Source organism: Acartia tonsa, chromosome 14 (genome assembly GCF_053477335.1).
Source record: "Acartia tonsa isolate MP-2025a chromosome 14, ASM5347733v1, whole genome shotgun sequence".
Taxonomy (NCBI): domain Eukaryota; kingdom Metazoa; phylum Arthropoda; class Copepoda; order Calanoida; family Acartiidae; genus Acartia; species Acartia tonsa.
The window spans coordinates 19,741,464-19,765,004 of record NC_137273.1 but is presented as its reverse complement, the minus strand read 5'-3'; the positions used below and the strand labels follow the sequence as shown (position 1 = coordinate 19,765,004).

General features: G+C 31.5%; 1 protein-coding gene across 1 annotated transcript; it reads left to right on the top strand.

The window, feature by feature from the left end:
- The first annotated feature begins 13,598 nt into the window (after positions 1–13,598).
- Positions 13,599–22,083, top strand: LOC145305840 (uncharacterized). Its single transcript, XM_080147663.1, has 11 exons — positions 13,599–13,751; positions 14,204–14,266; positions 16,426–16,470; positions 16,869–16,961; positions 17,554–17,664; positions 18,090–18,150; positions 18,389–18,540; positions 18,785–18,923; positions 19,256–19,420; positions 20,293–20,469; positions 21,445–22,083. Exons 1-10 carry the CDS (start codon positions 13,665–13,667, stop codon positions 20,463–20,465), a joined length of 1,089 nt encoding a protein of 362 aa, XP_080003789.1. The 5' UTR covers positions 13,599–13,664; the 3' UTR covers positions 20,466–20,469; positions 21,445–22,083.
- The last annotated feature ends 1,458 nt before the right edge of the window (positions 22,084–23,541 follow it).

The following is a 23,541-nucleotide window of genomic DNA, read 5'->3' as shown; positions in this document are numbered from 1 at the left end:
AAAATTTGTTTTTGATTTAAACAAAGCATTTTATCTTTACCAAAATACTAAAATATCCTCTAGTAGTACATCCTCATATTAAATACAGGTGTTCAAGTCAATTTCAGGTTCCAGGTATGATCCTGCAGGTCCTGATCCTCCAGGTCTCCAGAAATCTTTAAAATGCTCCTGTGGCCGCAATTTTTGACTTAGAGACTTCAAATTTTAAACTTAAGCTTTTTTTACATGTCTACATAATGTATTAAAATTTCATAAAGATCCGCCGCCGTTTTCCCGCCGACCGCCGACTGCGGCGGCTGGCAGCTGCCAAGTACAGCTGCGGCCGCTGAAACTTATGTTTTGATATTTCAAATATAAAATTTAAATAAAATAAACATTTTCTGCAAAAAAAAATTTTCTTCTAGCTTTAAAAATAAAAAAAATTACAGCCGTTTGAAATTTTTAAGTAAAAAAGGACCTAAAAACAAAGGTTGTTAAATAAAAGGGTGAAGGAAGCGGAAATTGACCTTGACTTACTTATGGTCGGAAATTCACCATAACACAGGGGACTTGCACAAAAAATTTTAGCCCTCTAGCTCTAATAGGAACTGAGATAATGAGGGGGGGCGTTGAACACCCCCCCCCCCCGACTGATTAAGGTGCGGCAAGGGGCCCGACTGTTAAGGGTTAACTTTACCTTTCCGCAGTGAGGTAGGGGACATTGGGCTGTTTATAACACTAGTCCCCAAAGTTTTACAGTTGTGTGTTCAAACGTTTTAACTACTAACTTTAATCTACACAAGAGGTAATTTTGTGTATTATCATTGGGGATGTACAACAATTTATTGACCTTTGTCTTATCTCTTTAGATCCCTGATATTTGTAATAATCTATAGAAACGATTATTTAGTTACATTAAACATCAAACATAAAGAGGTTTAGATTTAGGTTTAGCCCCCCCCCCCCTCTCCTCTTCATCATTTAGTGCAATAGAACTTGAAAATACTTATTATTAACTTTAATTCTAAGTCAGAATAAATATTTCCCAATATTTCTATGTTTTTGTGTATTTTATTTATTTGAATTATATCTTAAGTTTTGACTTTAAAAGCGCATTTAAACGCCTTTTCTTACAAGCTTTTCGTGCACCCACGTTCAGAAAACGGGCTAAAAACCCCTACGGGGGCGCGGGGGGGTAAATGAAACCAGTACTGGCGATTAAAATATGTCTTTGGGTAATCAAATATCGTTTTTTTAGCCGGCGACACCCGGCGAAAACGTGTTTCCTCTTACTGTCTTCTTAAATGTTGATTAAAAAACAAACAAATAAAAACTAAAATCTTGACTTCAACTAGAATTATTTAGGACTAATTTCTTCAATTTGTGTTTTTTCTTTTATACTGTCAAAAAATATGTAATGCATGACTCATCAGAAGTTATTTTGTCTAATTACGTTAATTCTAAGAGATTTTACAATACTTTTAAAATTGTTGGTGAAACACAAAAAGTATGCCTTTTTCTGTAAGAAAATTTTAGCATTTCTTGACTTCTATGCATTAGAATGCTTACTTAAAAAGCGTATTTTTACGATTCCTTTGAAATCTGATGTACATTGGGTATGATAATACTCATAGAATGTTTAAAACTTGATTTGGGGGTGGTGAATTGTTGCCCCTTGTTGCCCCTATGTGCACCGTTTTATCTACATGTCTAATTTATATGTTACCTATATAATTATGTGCTATTATAAATAAATTGTCGTTTTTAATTCATTGTTAATTACTGGTGGAGAATCTAATATCCATACGTAGCTATGTAGCAACTATAATTCACTTTGTCTGTCTGTACGACCGTGAAGATGATTAAAGTCCCTCAACAGATTATAACGTCATACGATAAAATAACCAATGAGAGGCCAGCATAAATTTTACAGTTTATTCTAGCCTATCATTGGCTATTCTATCGTATTACGTCATAATCTGTTGAGGGAATTTAATCATCTTCTGTGACTGTCAACCCTATTTTATCACTTTTTTACTCGAAAGAAAGCTTCATTTTCTATGAAGATATTGAATTATATAATACTATAAACTATGGTCGACATAAAAAATACCATTAAAACTATTATGTCGAGAATTTGTCAGCATAATCAACTTTTCTATGTCCGATAGTTAACGAACCTAGTATTAGTGTCTAACTTTTTATCTTTGTGACGTAACAAAAATCGAAGGATGAGAGGGGAGGTGGGAAAGGAAACCCCTAAAAAAGAGATGGATTTTTGTTACGTCACAAAGATAAAAAGTTAGACACGATTACTAGGTTCATAGTTAACATAAACCATAAATTTTGATCCAAATAACAAAAATAAGGCTTTCATTAATGGTCCACTCGTGGATAGAGAATTTTCTACGAATAGTAAAATCAAAATGAATAATTGTAATATTAATACCTTTTTGTCATCCCGGGCCGTCGGCCCCTTGGGGCTAACAAACCTAAATTATTATTACAATTTATACTTTTACTATCTACAAAAAGTTGTCTATAATGCGATGCGATAAATAACTATTATTGCGTTTGAACTTATTTTTAAAACTTTTAGTAAAAATGCTCAAACAAGCCTTCTTTTATATGTGTTAAAGAATTACATTTTGGTTTTAGATTTATTTATGAGCTTTGGTTACAACCCTAAATATATGTATAATGTATATTTTCTAAATTTGTAAGGGTTTGGATTAAACAGGGATCTAAAGGGATAAGACAATGGCCGATAAATTGATGTACATCCCCTGCAGCATGATTATACACAAAATTACCCCCTCTTAAGATTACAATTAGTGGTTTAAATGTCTGGACACTCAATGAACCACCTAACAAAATATAAGTCCTAAAAGTTGTTAAGCCAACGAATAAAAATCGTTCTTATGAAACTTTGGGGACTAAAGTAAACAACAGCCCTTCCTCCATGGTATTAAGTTTAACATGGATGACAAAATCCAGAAAAGCAAAGCTATACAAAACTGATAGACTTGATACTAATTAGTCAGGAAATCATCACGAAAAGTATAAAACCTCTATCCAAAATAGCAGCTGAAAAAATTGCGTTTTCCCCATAGGCGTACAAACGGCCAAAGTGATTATAGGGTAACTTCGCTATTAAAAAGGATAGATAAATTACTATTGCAGCATTAATAGATTTATTATTACTTGGATCTTACACCAGATTATAATGTACTCTAATATAGTGAAATTTATAGCTTGCTAAAATAACTATCCTCCCCTGCCCCCATTTTTTACCCTTGCCCCATCTTCACCCCTCCTACTTGATAATTATCTAACCAATTAATAATGTCCATGCTAGCGACTTAATTTTTCCCCTGTCGTAATATCCACCTACATTCAATATCCAGTATTGCTATAATTACCCCATATTGTTGATACATGGGAAACAAAACAAGAATATAATGATATCAGATAGCAAAAACAATTATTTATTTACATATAATTAGAGAAAAGATTAGATTAGTATCAAAATAGTTTATTTTGTCCAGGGATCTTAAGGGATAGGACAATGGACGATAGATTAATTTACATCAACATACCTAATGGTGATACAAAAAATCATCATTCTGTAGAAAAAATAATCAGCTAGAAAGTTTGAATCAACTAATGAAGATCTAATTAGAGTACCGTAATTTTAAGCTAATGAATGAGAGATTCTGTTTATAGAACTTTGGAGACTAGTAAACTTTGAAGTCCATTATCCCTTCCCTCCATGCTAGAACTCTATAATCATGTTCATATATATGGTCCGATCAACAAGGATTTTTTTCATCAAAAAGATCACTTATAAATATTAAAAAAGAAATGGCAGCGTAGTTAAATGTATTAAACTACTTTTACTTATCATTTTTTATATTATGTAGATTTTTTTTATAAAAAGTATATAATATAAAATCCAATATACATTTATAGTGGCTTAATAAAAGTACTTCAAATAAAATTATGCAAAAAAGTTACATTGATGGAATGTTCATGTCCAAAGGTATCGCAGCTTATTGAAATGAAATAAGTAAGGGCCACGGGCTAGTTAAGAAGTGATAGTCACTCTTTCCTTATTTCTAAAATAAATTGAAAATTAGGGGAGAGTGGAGATATTTTTTCCAATGCAGCCTGCAGGGACTTTATAATAAAGATATTTTTCTTTTCTAGAATAAAAATGTTGGTGGAAAAGTTCTTGAACTGACTATAATGAACCAACTAATCAAGATTTAATAAAAAGTATACAAAGTTTAAAGCAAACAATCGAGAAAAATTTCAAAACAATTTACAGTCCAATGTCTCCTTCCTGAAGTACACGCATTTTGAAAAGTAAGTAGCTATCTAGCTCATAAGGTTTTATCTTAACGTCCTAAGATTCATCTTTTCAATAATCAGGTAATAGGACAACTATTTCATGTAATAAATATTTAAAGATATTAATGGACATACTTTCTGGTAACGATTATAGAGTTGATACACGATTTTAGGACGATTCTAACATCAAACCTAGAAGAGCTATTTTATTTTTATAGAGTTGCTTCGCTCTATAAGCTAACATAAAAAGTTGATACCTATATAAAGTAAAGTTATATTTGCTATATTGTATCCGACAAAAAAGAATTACAGATACATTCAATAAAAAGATAAAATATTTTATACTCACAGGTTTAAACTGAAATAAAAATTTAAACTGAACGACCTTTGAATGCCCTCACTGGTAATTTGTTTCACCCGTTTATGTGCTAAAGCATTATTCTTTCAATTTTACTACCATTTGCATTATGATTCCTGAAACAGTTAGGTACAATTTATAAAGTGTATCAACTATCTATTCCTCAACAAAACGTCCGTTAGCCCGTTTTAAACACATTGACCTTAAAAGATATTTGAAAAAAACATATATTCTTTCCATGATAAGGTTGTTCTTTTACAATGATTTTTGAAATTGTGATTCCTAAATGATAAGACACCATTAAGCCTTAATATGTTAGTATGTTCATATTAAACATCCTGTTAGTTATTACTCTAAATTTGTTAATGTTTGTTTGTCTAACCATTTTATTGAGCTTCACTTTTATGAATGTTTTTATTCTTTTTTAATACTTATTTTATTACCATATTAAATAAATCCCTGAAATCCCAGATATATAGATCCGGCTTTACGTTTCTTTTACTAGAATCCAATTTTAATCCGTAACTCTAAGATTAAATTTAATTGTAAATACAAACTTTTTCATTTGGGGAAAGCGATGCCACTCTACACATGATTATGTCCGTTTGTTATGATCAAATTATAATTCAAATTCAAATATTGGGACAAAACAACATATAGATTTAATATCAACAATAATAAATGATAATTACTTATTATTGAAATTTATTAATTAACTATTTTTAGTAAAAATTAATACTATAGGTTTAACACAATATAATTCAAGTGTCCAAGGACTGAAAAACGCCTGGGGGCGATGTTGATCGTTTTAAAGACTATTTAGAATCATCCTATTGGTTTCAAACTTTTCTATGACAAATAGGTACGATTTTAAAACCAAGAAACTTTATATCATTATCAGGAAGATTTTATGGCGATTTGGCACACTATTCTAAGCAAAGTCACACTAAAATAAAGACTTGAAATACGACCATATTAAGCGTTATTTTTGAGAGATTTGCATCAAAACTTCGTTAAAATTTATTACTTTTGATTTATTGAGCTTCAATTTTATAAATGTTTTCATCCTTGTTTTACTTTTATTGTAATATTTACATATACATGCATACATATATGTTTAATGTTATAATGTACATATAGCTTTATTTATTTATTCACTAATATAAAAGAAAGGGGGTTAGGGTATAGAACATTGGACATGGACAAGGGGGGAAGGGAGCCTGATTTTTCTATTGTCCTACGTTATTCAACTCTCTACTCATACCCCACCCCCACCCTCCATTTTCCTCTTTTATCGAACGCTTTACATAGGCAAACCAAATAAATTCTATAAAATCCGCGAGATTCTCTCTGCACCCCCCCCTCTCCCCTCCCTTACAGTAGTCATATTAAAAAACTACCAAAAAATATTTCTATTAGATTACATATTTTGTTATGATGATTTCTTATATGGTCAGACCTTAAAGAGAGATGACTATGGATAATAAATGCAAGCAAACCCTCTATTATGATAAACAAAAATACACCTTCGGTAGGTAAAAAATTAGTCAATGCTAGTTAGTACCAACCAATTAGGATTTCAGAAAAGCAAGAAAACGATTTTTAAAACAATTATGTAAAAATCTTAAATACTTAAGGAAGTTGTCACTTACATAAAAATACGTAAAGAGCCCTTATTAAAGAATAATTTCTCATGTTTTTGTTAAGTTTTACAGTCGAAAAATAACAAATAAAATAACATTTTGTTAGGCATAATATAGAATTGTAATAAACCATAATTTTTACATATTAGATTTCTCTTTATAATCTGCTTTTTTCCTTGACTGCGATTTATTTAATTTTAGAAAGTCATTAAAACATATTTTAGTCTGCATTGTAAGAGCACCGTTTGTATTCACGTCAAAAATCCCCCCCCTCCCCCCCTTGAAAAAAAAATCTTCCAAAAGCCCCCTTTTAAGTCTCTGAATCCCCTTAAGGGTTTATCCTTTTGTGAATTTTAGTGGTGCGTGTGTATTCCTGGGAGTGAAGGGACATTGGACTTTTAATTACACTGGTACCCATTCATTACTTTAAAAGTTTTGGGTTCTTTTATTGAATCTTGATTGGTATCAAACTGTAAGTATCAAAACTTTTCTAACAATAATTCTAATCTATATGATTTAAGGTAATTTTGGTTTTTCAAATTTGTGATTTACATCAATTTATCGTCGATTGTCTTATCCCTTAAGATCCCTGGCGTATACATGGCATAAGTCTTATAACTAAAATATATGTTTAAAATAGACTTTTTATTAGACTGTCCTCTAAAAAGTTAGCTCTCTAAAAATTATTGTTTTGTGCTTTGCTTTACAGAGAAGCTTCTTTGGGGTTCATATTACTTAATTCTGCTATATTAGGGGGAAGTACTGCACTTTCTCAAGAGAAATAATAACCAGAAAAATACCATATCACTTACCCTTTTTTTTTACTTTTTTCGTTAAAAATACCCTATCACTTTCCCTTAAGTGCCCCTAGCCGTCTTTTGGGCCCTAGCCGTCTTTTGGGGCCTAGCTGCTAGAATACTATCAATTACATTATACAGTATTATGAAGTTTTTTTAAACTAAATATTTTGCTCTAAATTGATATAAATATTAGCTCTAATATCATGTTACTTAATATAAAGCAAGGGGGACGACACTACTACATATGTGTTTTTACAATCTTACACAACATTAGTAATAGGATATATGAGTGTCTGTCTGAGTTGTTCTATGTGTGTTTCGAAGGATCTTACTAACTGCAGAACCGATATAATTCTCCCTGACAGTATATCATATAAAAGTTACTGGGAAGGTTTATAGCATTTTCTTTTAAAATTTAAGATTAAAAGTGGGGAAGGGTTGCCTACCTCCCCTAGAGGCCTCTAGAGTGTTGACGCTACTATAAAGATAAACTTCTTTTAGCCTTTTCCTTAGGGATCTTAAGGTGAAAATAGGACAATAGATTAATGTAAGCCACCAATAATGATAAACAAAATTACCCTTCAGATTTAAACACTGTAAATTTTTTATATGATATATAAATATCGTCATAATGTCATTAAAAACCCAAAATGTAATTAATGTCACATGTGATCTCTAAAATTTAAAACATAATGAAAAGGCTTATCGATAGAACACTACCAATTTTGAATTGTTTATAATTACAATTAATAACTTTTAACATTTACATTTGAAGACCTTTTAAAATATATAAACCGAAGCTGCTATCAATGTTGAAACACCTAAACACATAGTCAAAGAATTTTACATTTTGATCATTACTTATTAAGCGGTTTCGTATGGTAACCACTTATAAATATAGAGATGAAGGGATAGGTAAATTAAAACAATTTATTACTAATTAGGATGAATTCCTTTTTGACTTCATGTAATATTTAGGGCCTTTGGGCATTGTGTAGCACGATATTAAGTTAATAATGACCTACAGACAATCATCCCTTTGTTTGTACGACCATTATCTGAAAGTCCTAACTGTGCGTAGTGATGAGTCGTGCCTGAATATGAGCCAAGATATTCTTTTTTATATTAAAATTAGTGTCACGGGCCGGATATAGCAGAAGTAGTTACCATTTTTAATGTCAATAATATGACACGATGTTGTTCATGCTGGAACCTGATGGAAAGCAGGCAGGCTAAAAATCTATTCTTCTTATAAATGCTATCTGTAATATCAAAGCTATATAGACAGAAATGGGACTTAAGGTTTTCAATCTGTTTATCTTCAACTGGACTTTCCCTTATCCATGAGAACGTCCCTATAGAAGCAAAGGAAAATAAAAAGGGGGAAAACGGGTGGTACTATACCTAATTTAGGGGGGAGGGTAGACGAAAAAGCAAATACAATAATGTAATGGTTTTAGTTAGCAGTAGTAAGAGGGGGAGGGTTGGATAGAAAGGGGAATTTATGCACATATGATGTCAAAGAGGGGAAAGAAAATTGAGGGGGAGAAGTTGATGGGGGGGTAAATTGCCGGCGGGGGTAGGTAAAGTGTGTCTAATATTATAAATGTGTATATGTGGTGGGAGGGGGTGTTAATAGTAAGTGCCGGGGCGGGGGGGGTTAAGCAATAATGGAAAGGGGGTAGATGATAAATGGTAAAAATAAGTATAGGGAAGATGGTTAAGGGGGGGGAGGGGGGTACAGCCCCTTTAGTCCGAAGGGAATATTATTGAACCAGTCTGAAACCAAATAGTGAAATGCACGAAGCTCCTACGGCACACATATGTGAAATATAACATTAACATATGTGAAAAATCAATATTTTTAAATTTTTGGCTGTGATTGTTAAAATAATTATTTTTCTGTTAAAAAAGTGAGTGATGGTGTTATAGTGATGAATTACCAACTAATATTTATATGTATACCATTTGTCAATGTAATTCTACTTTTTGTCATTTTTTTTTGTGTTTGGATGATTAAGAAAACTGCCTATATTCTACAGAATTTATATGTATATGTGTTTCTGTTTAAGTCTCAAATTTACAGGGGAGCTATTTTAGTCTTACAGTATGTATAGTCATTAGAAATTATGGACTAAGAAGCGAGTTTTTCATCTACAATACTAAAAAGTGTGGTTTATAAAATTAAAATCTTGCTAACACCTATACCAATTAAGGGAAGCTTTATATGAGTTAAATATGTAATGTCTGTTTATGAGTCTATATAAATCTCCTAAATGTGTCATTCGTTGATGAGTCAAGTATGATATTAACTTTAAGAATAAAGTAAAAAAAAATGTAAGGTTTGCAAAATGATTTTTCTTAATAAATAAAAAAATGGTTCTTTATAAAATTAGTTTTAAATTTGCTAACTTGAATCATAACCAATTTTGTACAATATGTTACTTTGAAACTATTCTTGTAAAATTGCAATAAATTTTCACTTTATTATTAACTCTAGCGGCTACGCCCCAAGAGGCCCCTCCTCATTTTTAATTTTGGTTAAAAAAATAAAAAAAAAAAATTTGGGGGGGGGGGGAATTTTTTATTTTTTGGGGGGGTTGGGGGTGTCCCATACCCCAAGAAAATAGTTATAAACCTTCCCGGGACCTATGAGAAGCTACCCTGTTAAGGAGAACCCGATCGCTTCAGCGGTTAGCGAGATCCTTCGGTACAGACACACAAACACACACACAGACATTTTGTTACTTTAGTATATGGATATATAGTAACTTTTAAGTTATCTTATCAAAAGTTTGTATATTAGGTTGATAAGTAAACGAATTAATCAGACAGTGAAAGAGTAGCTTTGCTACTATTTAACTAGGACAGCTGCCTTTATCCCGTGGTCTAAAGATGAGATAATAGTTTGTTAGGGACAAGTTTCCATATAAATATTCCTATAATAGTTTGTTAGGGACAAGTATCCATATAAATATTCCTATAATAGTTTGTTAGGGACAAGTATCCATATAAATATTCCTGTAATAACCAATGAACCAATCGAGTTTTCCATTTTAGATAAGCTTAATATAGGTGCTTGAATAATATAGGCGATTTTATTTTTAAATTCAGACATTAGAATGGTTTCAAGCCTTTTTACCTCTTTTCCTAGAAATTTTCTCTTTTTTCATACATATAAGACTTGCGATGGTTCTAGGCTATTTTCCTTTCGAATACAGATGCCCCTAGAGGCTAAAGGCGCAGTCTCTAGTGTTTACTTAATTAATCTGTTTCCTAGCCCTTTTGGCTTATACTATTTATTTAAGATTCTCTGATAAAAAGATTCTATTCTATTTCTTTGTTGTATATGGAAAGAAGAAAAACTTCTTAAAAGAAAACTTAATAATTATTTGTAAGCTTTTAATAATACACGGCCAAAATTTTATTTTTAATGGATTTCCTAACTTGATTTCTGCCTTTTTATTTTTGTTTTTTTAAATGTTTGTCTGTATCCTTAAAATGATGGCAGAATGAGTTGCAGGAAATATTTAGTTTGTTTATGAAAGCTTTTAAACAATAAAATTAACCCACCTACATGCATAATTTAGTTTTCTAGAATGGAACAGAATCCATTTAATTTCAATTAGATTGGAACCGGTTCTAACCATACTGAATAATCATGTATAGTCTCTTATTTTTGACAATTTTCCACGAATAATAAAATTAAAACCCTGAATTAATTTCTATTATGACAAAGAATCCAATTCATTACCGCTGGATTAAAACCAGTTAGAAACATTACTTGAAAAAAAAGTTTTCGTTTGTACGCAATTATACGCTAAACTTTTAGGATTCAGGGCCAACAAAATAGGATTTATTTATTTTTTTGTCCTGTCCATTTTATATTTATAAATATATAACCTAGTTTTCCATGAACTATTTTGAAGGTTGCATTATATTAGCTCTTTTTATTTTATCAATACAAAAGTCTTTCAGTAAAGTTAGTTTAAGAACAGCTGAGTAAATAAAACAAAACAGAAATAATTAAAACCAATGATTTTAAATAACTTTGTGTTTATCTTAGTAAAGATCTTTTAACCCCTATTTATGAAAAAGGGTTAATACAATGGCCGACAAATTGATGTACATCTCCAATGATGGTACACAAAATTACCCCTTCTGTAGATCATAGATAGTTTTTGGAAGGTTTGGACACTCATTTTAATGAACAAACCAATTAAAATTCAATAGAAGTCCCCAAAGTTGTTAAGCCAATTAAAAAGAAAAAATTATATAAAACTTTAAGGGCTAGTGTAATAATCAGTCCAATGTCCCCTCCCTGCCCTTAATTTCAGCTGACAGACAAAGGATGATTATTTAAAATTCTCACCTCTTAATTATGATAATCATGTTTCCCCCCTCTCATAATTTTTTATTGTCTGAAAACTTAAACAAAACACATAATTTTTCTCCATTCAAATTTTGTTTATATGCTAAAGATATGATTAACAATGATGATAACATTTATAAAAACGAAGCTCAACAGACCGACAAACGAACATTGATAAAATATAAAGTGACTGGACTGTTACGCTTCCCTCTTTCAGTAATCATTCTCCAAAGTTTGAATTTAGTAGGATAATTCTATCTTGGCTAAATTAACGATGAGATCTATAAGTTGTGGCGAGACGGACGTCCAATTCCTTATAGAAAAAAGCTTCACTTTAAATCATTTTAATTTTATGAAATTTAAGAAAAACAATTATAACAATATCAACTTTGAATGTTATAATACACACAATGATGTATGTAATTTGTATCAAAAAAAATATTTTTTCTGAATGGCAGAAAAGTTGAACACAAAATCTTAGAGAACCATACCTCATTCCCGTGATAATTTAAAGAATTCAACGACCCCGGAAAGGAATGAATTAGGAATTTTTATTGATTATATTTCACAAATACACACATCCTATCTATCTATCTATTTTATCTATTTGACTATCTACCTATCTACATCCTGTTTTCAGTAATTTTACTCTTCAATAAACTACCATCCCCCATTTGCCTATACAGATGTTTCAACATTTATGCAGATTTAAAAAAAACTAGATGGACTCACTTTTCGAATTTTTCGTAAGTTTTTATTTAAACACGCCTTTATTTTTTGTTTTTGATAAGTTGTTGAAGTTAGAAGCATAATAGTTTTTTCTTTGATTAAACATTACTACCTATAATAGGCATATCTATAGATTTGAATCAAGCAATGTTTGTATGATTTTTTGTCAGTGATAGGAAAATGCACGTTAAATTGATCTCCCCCCACCCCATCATCAATTTTATAAGTAAAATTTTACATTTGGTAACTTATGGGTAATTGGAAGAGTAGAGTGTATATAATATTTTGCGGGCAATTTTCCTATCATTGTTGATTTATTTGCATAGCTTTATTTTAAATATTATGCTATTAAAAAATTTTACCGTTTTGTGTGCCCACGTATTTCCCGCTAAATATTTATTTCCCCTATATTCTCTAGAAAGCCAATATTATATAAGTGAAAGTCCTGAGCGTGGATAATAATAAAATGTTTGATAACAATAGGATAAATAGAATATTTCCGTCTTTATGTAATTCTATATGTGTATTTTACTAATGGATATACAATATTTGGATCTATTGAAAGTGGAAAATTTGTGGCCATTTAGGTTGCTAATGTGAACCCCATTTAATGGTCAGTTCGTTCGTTACATAGGGAGGGGATGGGGTAGAGGGGGATGATGGGTGTTATCGTTATTTTAGACAGCTGTCAGTATCACTTTGTTAGGTCACATGAAAATCTGATGCAACATCCAAGTAATAATAATACCAAGTAATATCGATTATCTTACTAAAGCCATGGTTATATGTATATTTTATAAACATAATTTTAAGATTATTATTTTAGTATGAAAAAAACACAAATAAGAAATAAATATACATTTTTTACGACTTTTCTTCATAAGTCGTTAAAATCACAAAATTGCATATGCTTTTAATTTTTAGTAAAAATGGTCAATCACATTTCAAATTAAAAGAATGGAACAATATTTTTATAAAAAAAAATGGAATGCAATGTGGCTTAACCCCCTTACCTATCTTTTCTTGCGAGGGAGGGAGGGGGTCTTTCTCAAGAAGAAGTAGTCGTGCTGCCCCTCCAAATATTTTTTAAACCTTCCTTGAAATTGTTGTCTGTCGTTTTGGCCTCTATCTATACAACAATGGATGTAGAATAGAATAAACGTGGATATTATGACAGGGGAAAAGTCGTCGTCAATTTAGATTGCTCATATGGACCACACTTATTGGTTAATTAGTCGATCCAGTGGGAGGGGAGGATATGGGGTAAAGGGAGTGAAAGGGATGATCAATATTTTTAGCTCGCTGTGTCTTTATTTATAGAACATGAAAATCTGGTGCAAGGTGTAATATCCATATATCCATTGATACAACATATCTATTTTCAGACTTATTGAAAATCCACCTTCAATAGAGACAATACCTGCTTAAAAATGAGTTTACGGGTGAACAACGGAAATATTCAGGTTCAGAGCACCACTAGGCAGGGACTCAAACCTTTGGGAGTCAATAATGGACAGGTAAAAAAAGCAATCATTTTTAAAAACGTTTTTTTTTCTAAAATTAGGGTCTGAACGTCCGTACGTAAGGTTACATCTTTTTTTAATTTAGGCATGTTAGAATTATTCTATCGATTTCAAACTTTAAATGATAATTCCTATAAAATTTCGGTATGATTTTGAATGCGTAGCAATTCCATAATCGTTATAAGAAAATCTTCACCTCTATCTAAAACATTATCATTTGATTGCTGAAAATCTTTGGGAAGTTTGATCATATCTAGTTGACTTATCTTGGCTGTTTTATTTAATTACTAAACTTTTGGTTCTAGGAAACTAAAATCTAGTTTCCTCTTGTTCTATAGTTCTAACATCAAGTAACAGTTTAAAAATGTTTGATGAAATAATTTTGTTGCAAGTTATTACGAGGTTGCGTGATAAATAAATATTAATCAAAAACAATTAATTTCTAGGTAAAGCCGTTACAGATAAACAATGGACAAGTTCACACAACAAGCAATCTAAAAAATATTAAGGTAATTATAAAAAAATGTGTAGCTACTCTATCACTATGGTATGTTCATCCGTAAGGACGAAAACTTCTTGTTCAATGACAGATTCTTAAAAGTTGTTTCTCCCCCTCCCAAGGGTAGGGCGAGAAAATGGTTTAAATCCACCCAATGATACATACAAAGCTTCTCTGGAAATTGCAGCCAACTCTGACTAGCATTTTCTGACATCTTTATATACTGTGCGAGAGGATTAGAGTAAAACACTAGAGGGAGAAAGGGTTAAATAACTGTATCTCCCCATCGCAATCGTCTTGTGCAACCTTCCTATTGGGTTATTGAAAATCAACCAATGGTTTCGCTTATATTATCACAGCTAAGTAGCAGAAAATTATTTAGAAGCAACGAAAGAGGTCTTTGAAAAATGAAGGGAGGTAATTGTCTGTCAGTGTATATTAGACTATAAAAGTTGGAAATATTTTTAATCAATATAATAGATTTGAAATCTGCATAAAATTTTAAGGATTTTTTTATAAAATTCGTTTTTTATATAATTCTTTATTTAAAGGCGCAAATACGATTTAAGTTAATAAATTTTGACCAATAGGATAGCTGGATTGGAAACTACCTACGCTCTAATTGGTTGAATGATGTACGTCACTTAAGCTTCTCCAGTCAGAGCGCAGATAGTTTTCAATCCACCAATCACAGATCTCAAAATTATTTAACTTAATTTGTATTTGCGCCTTAAAATAAAGAATTATGTAAAAAACTAATTTTATAAAAAATCCTTAAAATTTTATGCAGATTTCAAATCTATTATATTGATTAAAAATCTTTCCAACTTTTATAGTCTAGTGTATATACATCTATACTATAGATCTGTTGCGAGAGGGGTGGCTATAAAATAGCTTTAAAACATCCCAAAGTTATAGAAATAGCCTAAACCTTCCCAGACCGCTGTAAAGCTTATTTAAAAATTGTAAAAGCTACTAGTTCCTTAGTTAGCAAGATCTTTAAAGACAAACGAAATTTGCTATTTTATTATAGGATTTATTGCATTGAAATACAAAAGAATAGACTATATCTAATGTCAAATTAGCATATTTTACCCAGGGATGTAAGGGATAAGACAATGGCTGATACATTCATGTACAATTATATCCCCAATGATGACAAACAAAATTACCCCTTCTATAGATTTCAAATAGTAGTTGAATCATTTGGAAACTGAACTTATTGAACCAACCAATTAGAATTCAATAAAAAGTCCCCAACGAATAAGAAAACGTTATCATAAAACTTTGGGGACTAGTGTAATAAACGGCCCATTGACTCCTCCATCCCTGTATTTTATCTGTAACGTACAGATTAAATACAAAATAGGATGTTCAAAATAATATTTGATACTAGCAGAGAGGGAGGGAGGGGATAGTGGACTATAAATTATACTAATAGGGTTGTAAACATATTATCTCATTCATTAGCTATAAAATTGTATATTTATTAAATTTTTATTGGTTGGTTCAAACGAATAGTTTCCATACTTTGCTACTCATAATTTTAATCTATTGATGGGTATGTTTTGTTCATCATCATTTATGATAAATTAAATTACGTTTTTTTAAATGTAAATTCTAATATGTTTAAATTAAAGTTTTAATTTTAAATTTAAGTCTTGGATTGGTTCTAGGCTATTTTAATGCTCTCCTTTACTTCGATGCCAGGGGTCTATACGCTTGTATTACATATTTTAAAACACCCTAATTAGATAGAAAAATAGATAAAAGAACAAAGTAATTATTCTAATTTGGTAGATTTTATCTAAATTTTACAAATATAAAATATTTAATTATGCAAATTTATATTTTACAAATGACAGTTTATCTCATTCAATCAGATTAAAAAAGGATAATTATATTCTTAGGTAGCGAGGCAAACATCATACATATTACATATATTCATATATTTGGTGTCTCTACTTTTATACCATATTATCTTATTCGTTGGCTCACAAACTTTGGGTACTTTTTTTGAACTTTAAAGTGTTCAACATAATTTTAATCTACAGAAGGGTTAATTTTGTTCATCATCTTTTGGGATGTTAAGTTTATCAATTTGTTGTCCATTGTCGATGATATCTTGTTATAAATTCAAACTTTCAATTATAATATTTCTATTGTTAGGTAACAGCTAAAGCTGACAGTACTGGGGTTGAAAACAGTAGTCAGGTATAAATTATTAATATTCACGTTGTCTGTTCGTCTGTCTGTCTTTATTGGCTGCTATAAGAGAAAGACGGCTGATATCCTTTTCCAACTATCAAGTACAATTATAGAGATAGATGCAATTTCGTGTAAAGATTCGATCTCTCTCTCTCTCTCTCTCTCTCTCTCTCTCTCTCTCTCTCTCTCTCTCTCTCTCTCTCTCTCTCTCTCTCTCTCTCTCTCTCTCTCTCTCTCTCTCTCTCTCTCTCTCTCTCTCTCTCTCTCTCTCTCTCTCACTCTCTCTCTCTCTCTCTCTCTCTCTCTCTCTCTCTCTCTCTCTCTCTCTCTTCCTCTCTCTGTTCATATTTTCTTTTCATTTTATGGCTTAAAACCTTTCTCATGTGTAAAATTTATAATTCCAGGGTCCAGTATTAATAAAGCATCACCATTCTGTGAAGAAACCACAAACACCTTCTGTAGCCAGGAGAAATGCTAGGGAAAGAAATAGAGTTAAGGTATGCAAATCATGAACCTAGTAATAGTGTCTAACTTTTTATCTTTGTGACGTAACAAAAATCCATCTCTTTTTTAGGGGTTTCCTTTCCCACCTCCCCTCTCATCCTTCGATTTTTGTTACGTCACAAAGATAAATAGTTAGACACTACTACTAGGTTCCAAATCATTACAGGGATCATAAGGGATAAGACAATGTTTGCATTATATACATTCCCAATGATGATAAACTAGACTAGCCACTTATGTAGATTGAAATTATTGGTTGAAAAAATTAGGACACTATTAGTTTGAAACTTGCCAATCAAAATTCAATAAAAGCACCCAAAGTTTTTGTGCTACACACTACACCAGTAGGTTTTGAAAATCATATTTTTTTTACATTTCACACCAAAAGAGTGTGTTTCCCCCTCCCCAAAAAAAATAAAGAATAAAAAGTTTGGAAAAATTATGAGTTGAATAGATTAGATACCTAGATAGGAAAGATAGGACATAAAAAAAAGCTTTAAAAAAGTATTCTTAAAATCACGCAACCTTGCCTCTAAAGCAAAAGTGTCCACTAATTATCAAATTATAATTTTTAAATATTTTTAGGTTGTAAATTCTGGATTTGATATTTTGAAAACCCATGTTCCACATTTAAAGAGTAAAGTGAGCAAAGTAGAAACACTGAAAGCAGCTGTAGATTATATTAAAGCTTTAAAGGTGAGGACTTGAACACAAAATTCAGGGACTTCCACGAGAAGGCCGGGGCGGTCGTTAGCATCCCCAAAATCTTTAAAACCTCACATGTTACCCCCCCTCTTCCAAAAGAATAAATAATAAGCTTGGGTATCCTTTTTAACCTCGTCAATTGCCTCGTTTGGGCGAGGCTGATGTCAATGACGTTAGGTCCAGCAACCAAGGATAAGTAATGGAAGCAAATATCCAGAAGACAACCAACCAATTCTTACTATGAATGGTAATGAGTTGCGCCTGTTTATGGACCAATGCATTTCCCATACTTTTACTATTGTCATAACCTTAGTAGGTATCATTTTAAACGTCTTTAACGTGACGTGTTTTGGCCTAGACTCGAACTCAACACCTCCAGATTTCACTATCTAAATAAAGTTTTACTTTTCTTTCAGGAAATGCTTGGCGAGAAAGTTGAAATGGACGGAATTCCTATGCCTAATATTTTACCAGACGGTGAGTAAATAATTTATAGTTCTGCAAAGTAGTAGGATATTTAATTAAAGTAACAGGGTGGCTGTTAGTCTGGCTATCTTACCTGTTTTATAGTAAATAATTTCCTATCGTTCCCGGAAGTAGCAGGATATCTGTTTGACTGTCTACTGTATCAAAATGCATTTCGTGAAACTACCCCTTTAGCAAATAGGATTTTTTTTATTTATAAATGACTATCTAGACCTTGTTTTTTTTCTAGATCATGATGATTTAAGCTTGGATATGGACACTTCACATTTTCACCAGCAAAACCAGCAGCAACAGCCAATCAATCAAGCACAGCAACAGCAATCAATCAATCAACCGCAGCAACAGCAAGATTCTAGAATTAACAGCTCAACTGATATTCAGGTTTAGAAATAGATAGATAGATTGCTAGATTAGGCATATTGACATTAGAGAATTTGATTATCGTGTGGTTAGATGTATTATACAATGTTTTAACAAACAAAATACCCCCCCCCCCTCTCTATGGCTGAATGGCTGGTTTTAAATAAATCGTAACTAGAGATGGTCTGGGTTTTTAGAAGATTAAAGCAAGACTTGTCAGGTATTGTCAGTAAAAAAAGAAATTATGCTATATTTTCTTCTTCAGAATCTGAACCTGAATCCAATGGTGTATGAGCTGCCGAGTACCCCAAGCATAATCTACCAGCCAATGACGACCGTGTCGATCATGAGCCCCAGTTCCAGTCCTGGCACTCAACAGTCAATAATTATGAGTCCAACTACAGGTGAGGGGGATTCCAGTTATAGGTCTTATTTCTAGTCTTTTATATATATATAAATATTTAGGAGTCCAATTTATATATCACGCAATTGCATGGTCTTATTTCTAGTACTTTGTATATTTAAGGAAGTCCAGTTATAGGTCGTATTTCTAGTCTTTTGTAGATTTTAATGAGTGCAGTCCATTTAAAGTACTTGTGCTGTTATTTATTTTAGTTCAAGAATTGTTTCCTAATTGGAGTCCAATTTGTTTATTTTTTATCATTTTACTATAAACATTATGAGGCAAAGGGCTTATAAAATTTGGATTATCTATTAATTCTAACTAATTTTACAGTATCATCAGCCATGAACCAGTCGCTTAGCCCCAGTGAAATCAGTGAGTCATCTATCCTGCAAACTTCACCAATTTTGAGCACATCAATTTGTAGTGGGGATGAGAAACCCCTCCTACTGCCAACTATCAGCACTTTAGCTCCTTCTACTATTATTCTTTCTCCAGGTGAATAGATAGATAAACAATTCGATTAAAAGTCAGATAAATATATAGACAAGTTTTTAGTGGGGAGGACAAACCAAATCTACTGCCAACTATCTTGACATACAAATAGACATAAATAGACTTACAAATAGACATAAATAGACAAACAAATAGACATACAAATAGACATAAATAGACATACAAATAGACATAAATTGACATACAAATAAATATACAAATAGATTGCAATATAGATAAACTGAAAGCAACCCTATTTTTACATACATCTCAAACACACTAAAAAAGATACAGTTCAAATTATAATATACTAGCGGCTACGCCCCTAGAGGTCTCTAGTGGCACTTTGAATGTTTTTGTTTGTTAAAGTCTCTACGATAATTCTTTATTTTACGATATCTCTTTATGTTACGTTGAAGTCCTCCGCATATTTTTTAAAAAAATTAGATTTTTTTGTTATTTCTCTTAGGAGGGTGGTGGTACCCTCCCCCAAAATAGTTATAAACCTTCCTGGAACCCATGAGAATCTACCCTGTTAAGGAGAACCCGATCGGTTCAGCGGTTAGCGAGATCCTTCGGTAAAGACACACAGACACACAAACACACAAACATCCTGTTACTTTAGTATAAGGATGTATTTCATGACTATCAACTGAAATTCATCTGATTTTCGGGGGCTACCTTAGTATATAGTAAGATGGTCCCCCGAAAACAGCCGAATTCACCAAATATTGTCTTTAATTAAATTAGTTGTTGGTAATGTTGGTAATTGTGATATTTAACAGTATATAAAATTGTTTTAAAATCCAAATAATACTGTCCGATATAATTCATGAAAATATATCTGAACACTGACAATATAAATTTTTTTTTAGGTAGTCGTCTGCCAAGCATTACAGCACCATCTTGGTGGCCCCAGATCACCCAGCTGACCGCTCCGGGCTCCAGCAACAGCCTCCAGCTTCCCTCAGCTGTCATGGACAGTGAAGGACGTATTCACACAGTGATGGACGTATTCACTCAGGTTACCGTCAGCGAGGCAAACTAAAAAGGTAAGGTTTAATTCAGGGACAAAAGAAATGATATTCTTACAAACAACTCTAAAGGAAAATTTCATCGCAACCCCCTTCCACTTTTCCTCCCTTTTTTTCCCACCTTTCTTCAGTTACATGACAAAAACAAAATATACCACCAGATACTTTATAAGGTTTCGTGATTTTTTGTAGAATTGTTGGTTAGAATAGCTACCCCTGGGTTTAATTAGGAAGAGAGGGGATATTGGCAGGGATCTAACGTGATAAGACAATGCCCGATTAATTGATGTACAATTACATCCCCAATGATGATACACAAAATTACTACTTCTGAAGATTACAATCAGTGCAGTGGTTGAAACGTTTGAATACTCAACTTAATGAACCAACCAATCAATATTCAATAAAAGTGCCTAAAGTTGTTGAGCAACCGAATAAGAAATCGTTATTACAAAACTTTGGGGACTAAGTTATATCTGATGTTTTATAATCTTGTTGGCTTTAGAATTTTGGTTGATTTAGTTATTACTTTATTGGTTGGTACACATTAGCAGTGTCCCAAAGCTTTAATTGAGTAAGCAAGGGGACAATGAACTTTAATGACACTAGTAACCCATTATCTAATACGTTGGCTCTAAAGCTTTGGGTATATTTAATTGCGATTGACTTGTTGCAAAGCATGGATGAAGTTTAGAAAATAGACAAATAGATAGGAAGAAATTTTTTCTCATATTCATTCGAATCCGGTGGATATGAACCGGTTCTCATCCATACGAAAAAACTATGTCTAGCATCGTATTATATTCAGCTTTCTACGAATATAAAAATGTACAATCATAAGATTGAAACTAGTTTTTTTAGCCCGTGCCTTCGGCATCTCGGAGCTAAAAAAACTGGTTTTAATCTTATAATTGTACATTTTATATCCGCGGAAAGCCGTTCATAATACGATGCGAGAAATAAATATTAAATTATTTTTTATTCATATTTCAGATTTTCAACAACAAAAAGAAGCACAAATAAACCAATGAATATTCATATCGAGTCATACCAAAGACAGTAAAAGAAAACAGTGAATATATTTAAGAAAAAAATCGTCTAAAAATAAGTGAGAAAAAAAAGTCAATTGTGTAAAATTCTTTATATGGCATTCTAATTATCATTTAACGAAACCTTTAAGTTTCAATAACTTTAAAATTATTTAAAATGTTTTTTTTTATCAGCTATTCTTTTTAAAATGTTAATTATATATCGTTAAAAAAAATCGGCATTTTTAACTTCAAATTATATTTTTCATCAGTTAAGAAATCTACGTCATTTTAATACGCTTTTATAATTAATTTTGTACCTATACATATTTTAGTTTTATGGCATTAAATTACTGTATTTAATCTATGACTATTGTCCTAAGGGTTAAATAGATAGAGATTGGTCAATTGAGATAAAAATAATCTTTCTCTAAATGTAAAGTTTAGAACCTATTGATCTATTTTTACATCAACTATTAACTAGTTTTAGGGCATTTGGATGTATTTTAAATGTAAATAATTTGTCTTCATAAGTTGTAAATATAGTTTATATATTATATATATGTAAAGCACAAAAAAAGTTAAAAATAAACGCTTACCATGATTTCTTTTTTTTTATTTGTATAAGAAAGAAGTTGTTCCTTTTTATATCAAGTTACCAAACTTTTTATAAATTCCTCCTCTCATTCCCTCAATTAAAAGTTTGCCAGTAGGACTAATAAACATTTATACTTCATCTTGAAATTTGAATTTTAATTATTCAGTTAAGTTAAGTAAGTGTGTGAATTAATTTCAATCTTTATATATAGTATTGGATTTTGGTGAAAAAAATGATATGTTGATTTAAAGGAGCAGATTTATCCATGTTTAAGACAACATTTCATGAAAATAAAGTTAAACAAAGTAAGTTGTAGAGTAGCTCCGCACTAAAAGCTTCAAAGATCCTTATGGAAGATATGATGCTATAAAAAATATTTTCTTGATAAATTTTACTTTAATTAACTTTTACTCAATTATTCCCAAAGAAGACTATTCCTATACTTAGTCTTAATTTCAAAAATAATTGTTTCTATACCAACCATCACATAATGATTGCCCTTAATCATCTAAGAAATTGTTACCTAACTTAGTTTTTACCAGCCTTATAAATCTCCGCCCACTTGAACCAACCCACAAATTAGAATTACCCTTAATCTTCCTAGAAGTTGTTACCTATCTGATTTTTTACCTTACTCATAAAACTCCGCCCACTCGTACCAATCTTCATAATATGATTAACCATTATGTTCCTACAATTGTTCCCTAACTTACCTGGCTCAAAAAAAAACCGCCCACTCTAACCAACCCTCACATTATAACTGTCTCTAATCAAAAATTGATACCTAACTTAATTTAAAGTTAGCCAATTTGTGCTTTTTTACCTTGCTCAAAAACTCCTCCTACTTTATTTTTTTATTTTTACCTTGCTCATAAACTCCTCCTACTTTACTTTTTAATTTTTACCTGGCTCAAAAACTTCGCCCACTCTAACCAACCCACCCATTAACTCTAATGTTTATACAAATTGTTAACTGTCTTAATTTCAGGTTTGCAAGTTTGTACCTTTTCTTTTTTTGCTTTGCTCAAAAACTCCTACTTTACTTTTTAATTTTTATCTGGCTCAAAAAAACTCCACCAAATTTTACCAATTTTTAGAATTACCCCTAATCTTCCTACAAATTATCTGGCCTAAAAAAATCCACCCAACCTAAACATTATGATTGTCCATAATCTTACTAGAAATTGTTATTACGCTGCTGAGCAGTGATACCAATAATAGTAATCTATTTTCATAGTGCTGAGTTTTTTACCTGGCTCTAAAAACTCCGCCCACTCTAACCAACCCTCACATTATAATTGTTTCCAATCTTCCCAGAAATTGATACCTATCTTAATTTCTGGTTGGCAAGTTTGTACCTTTTCTACGTTTTTACCTTGTACAAAAACTCCTCTCACTTTCATTTTTTATTTTTGCCTGGCTCTTAAAACCCCGCCCACTTTTGCTACACCTCACATAATGATT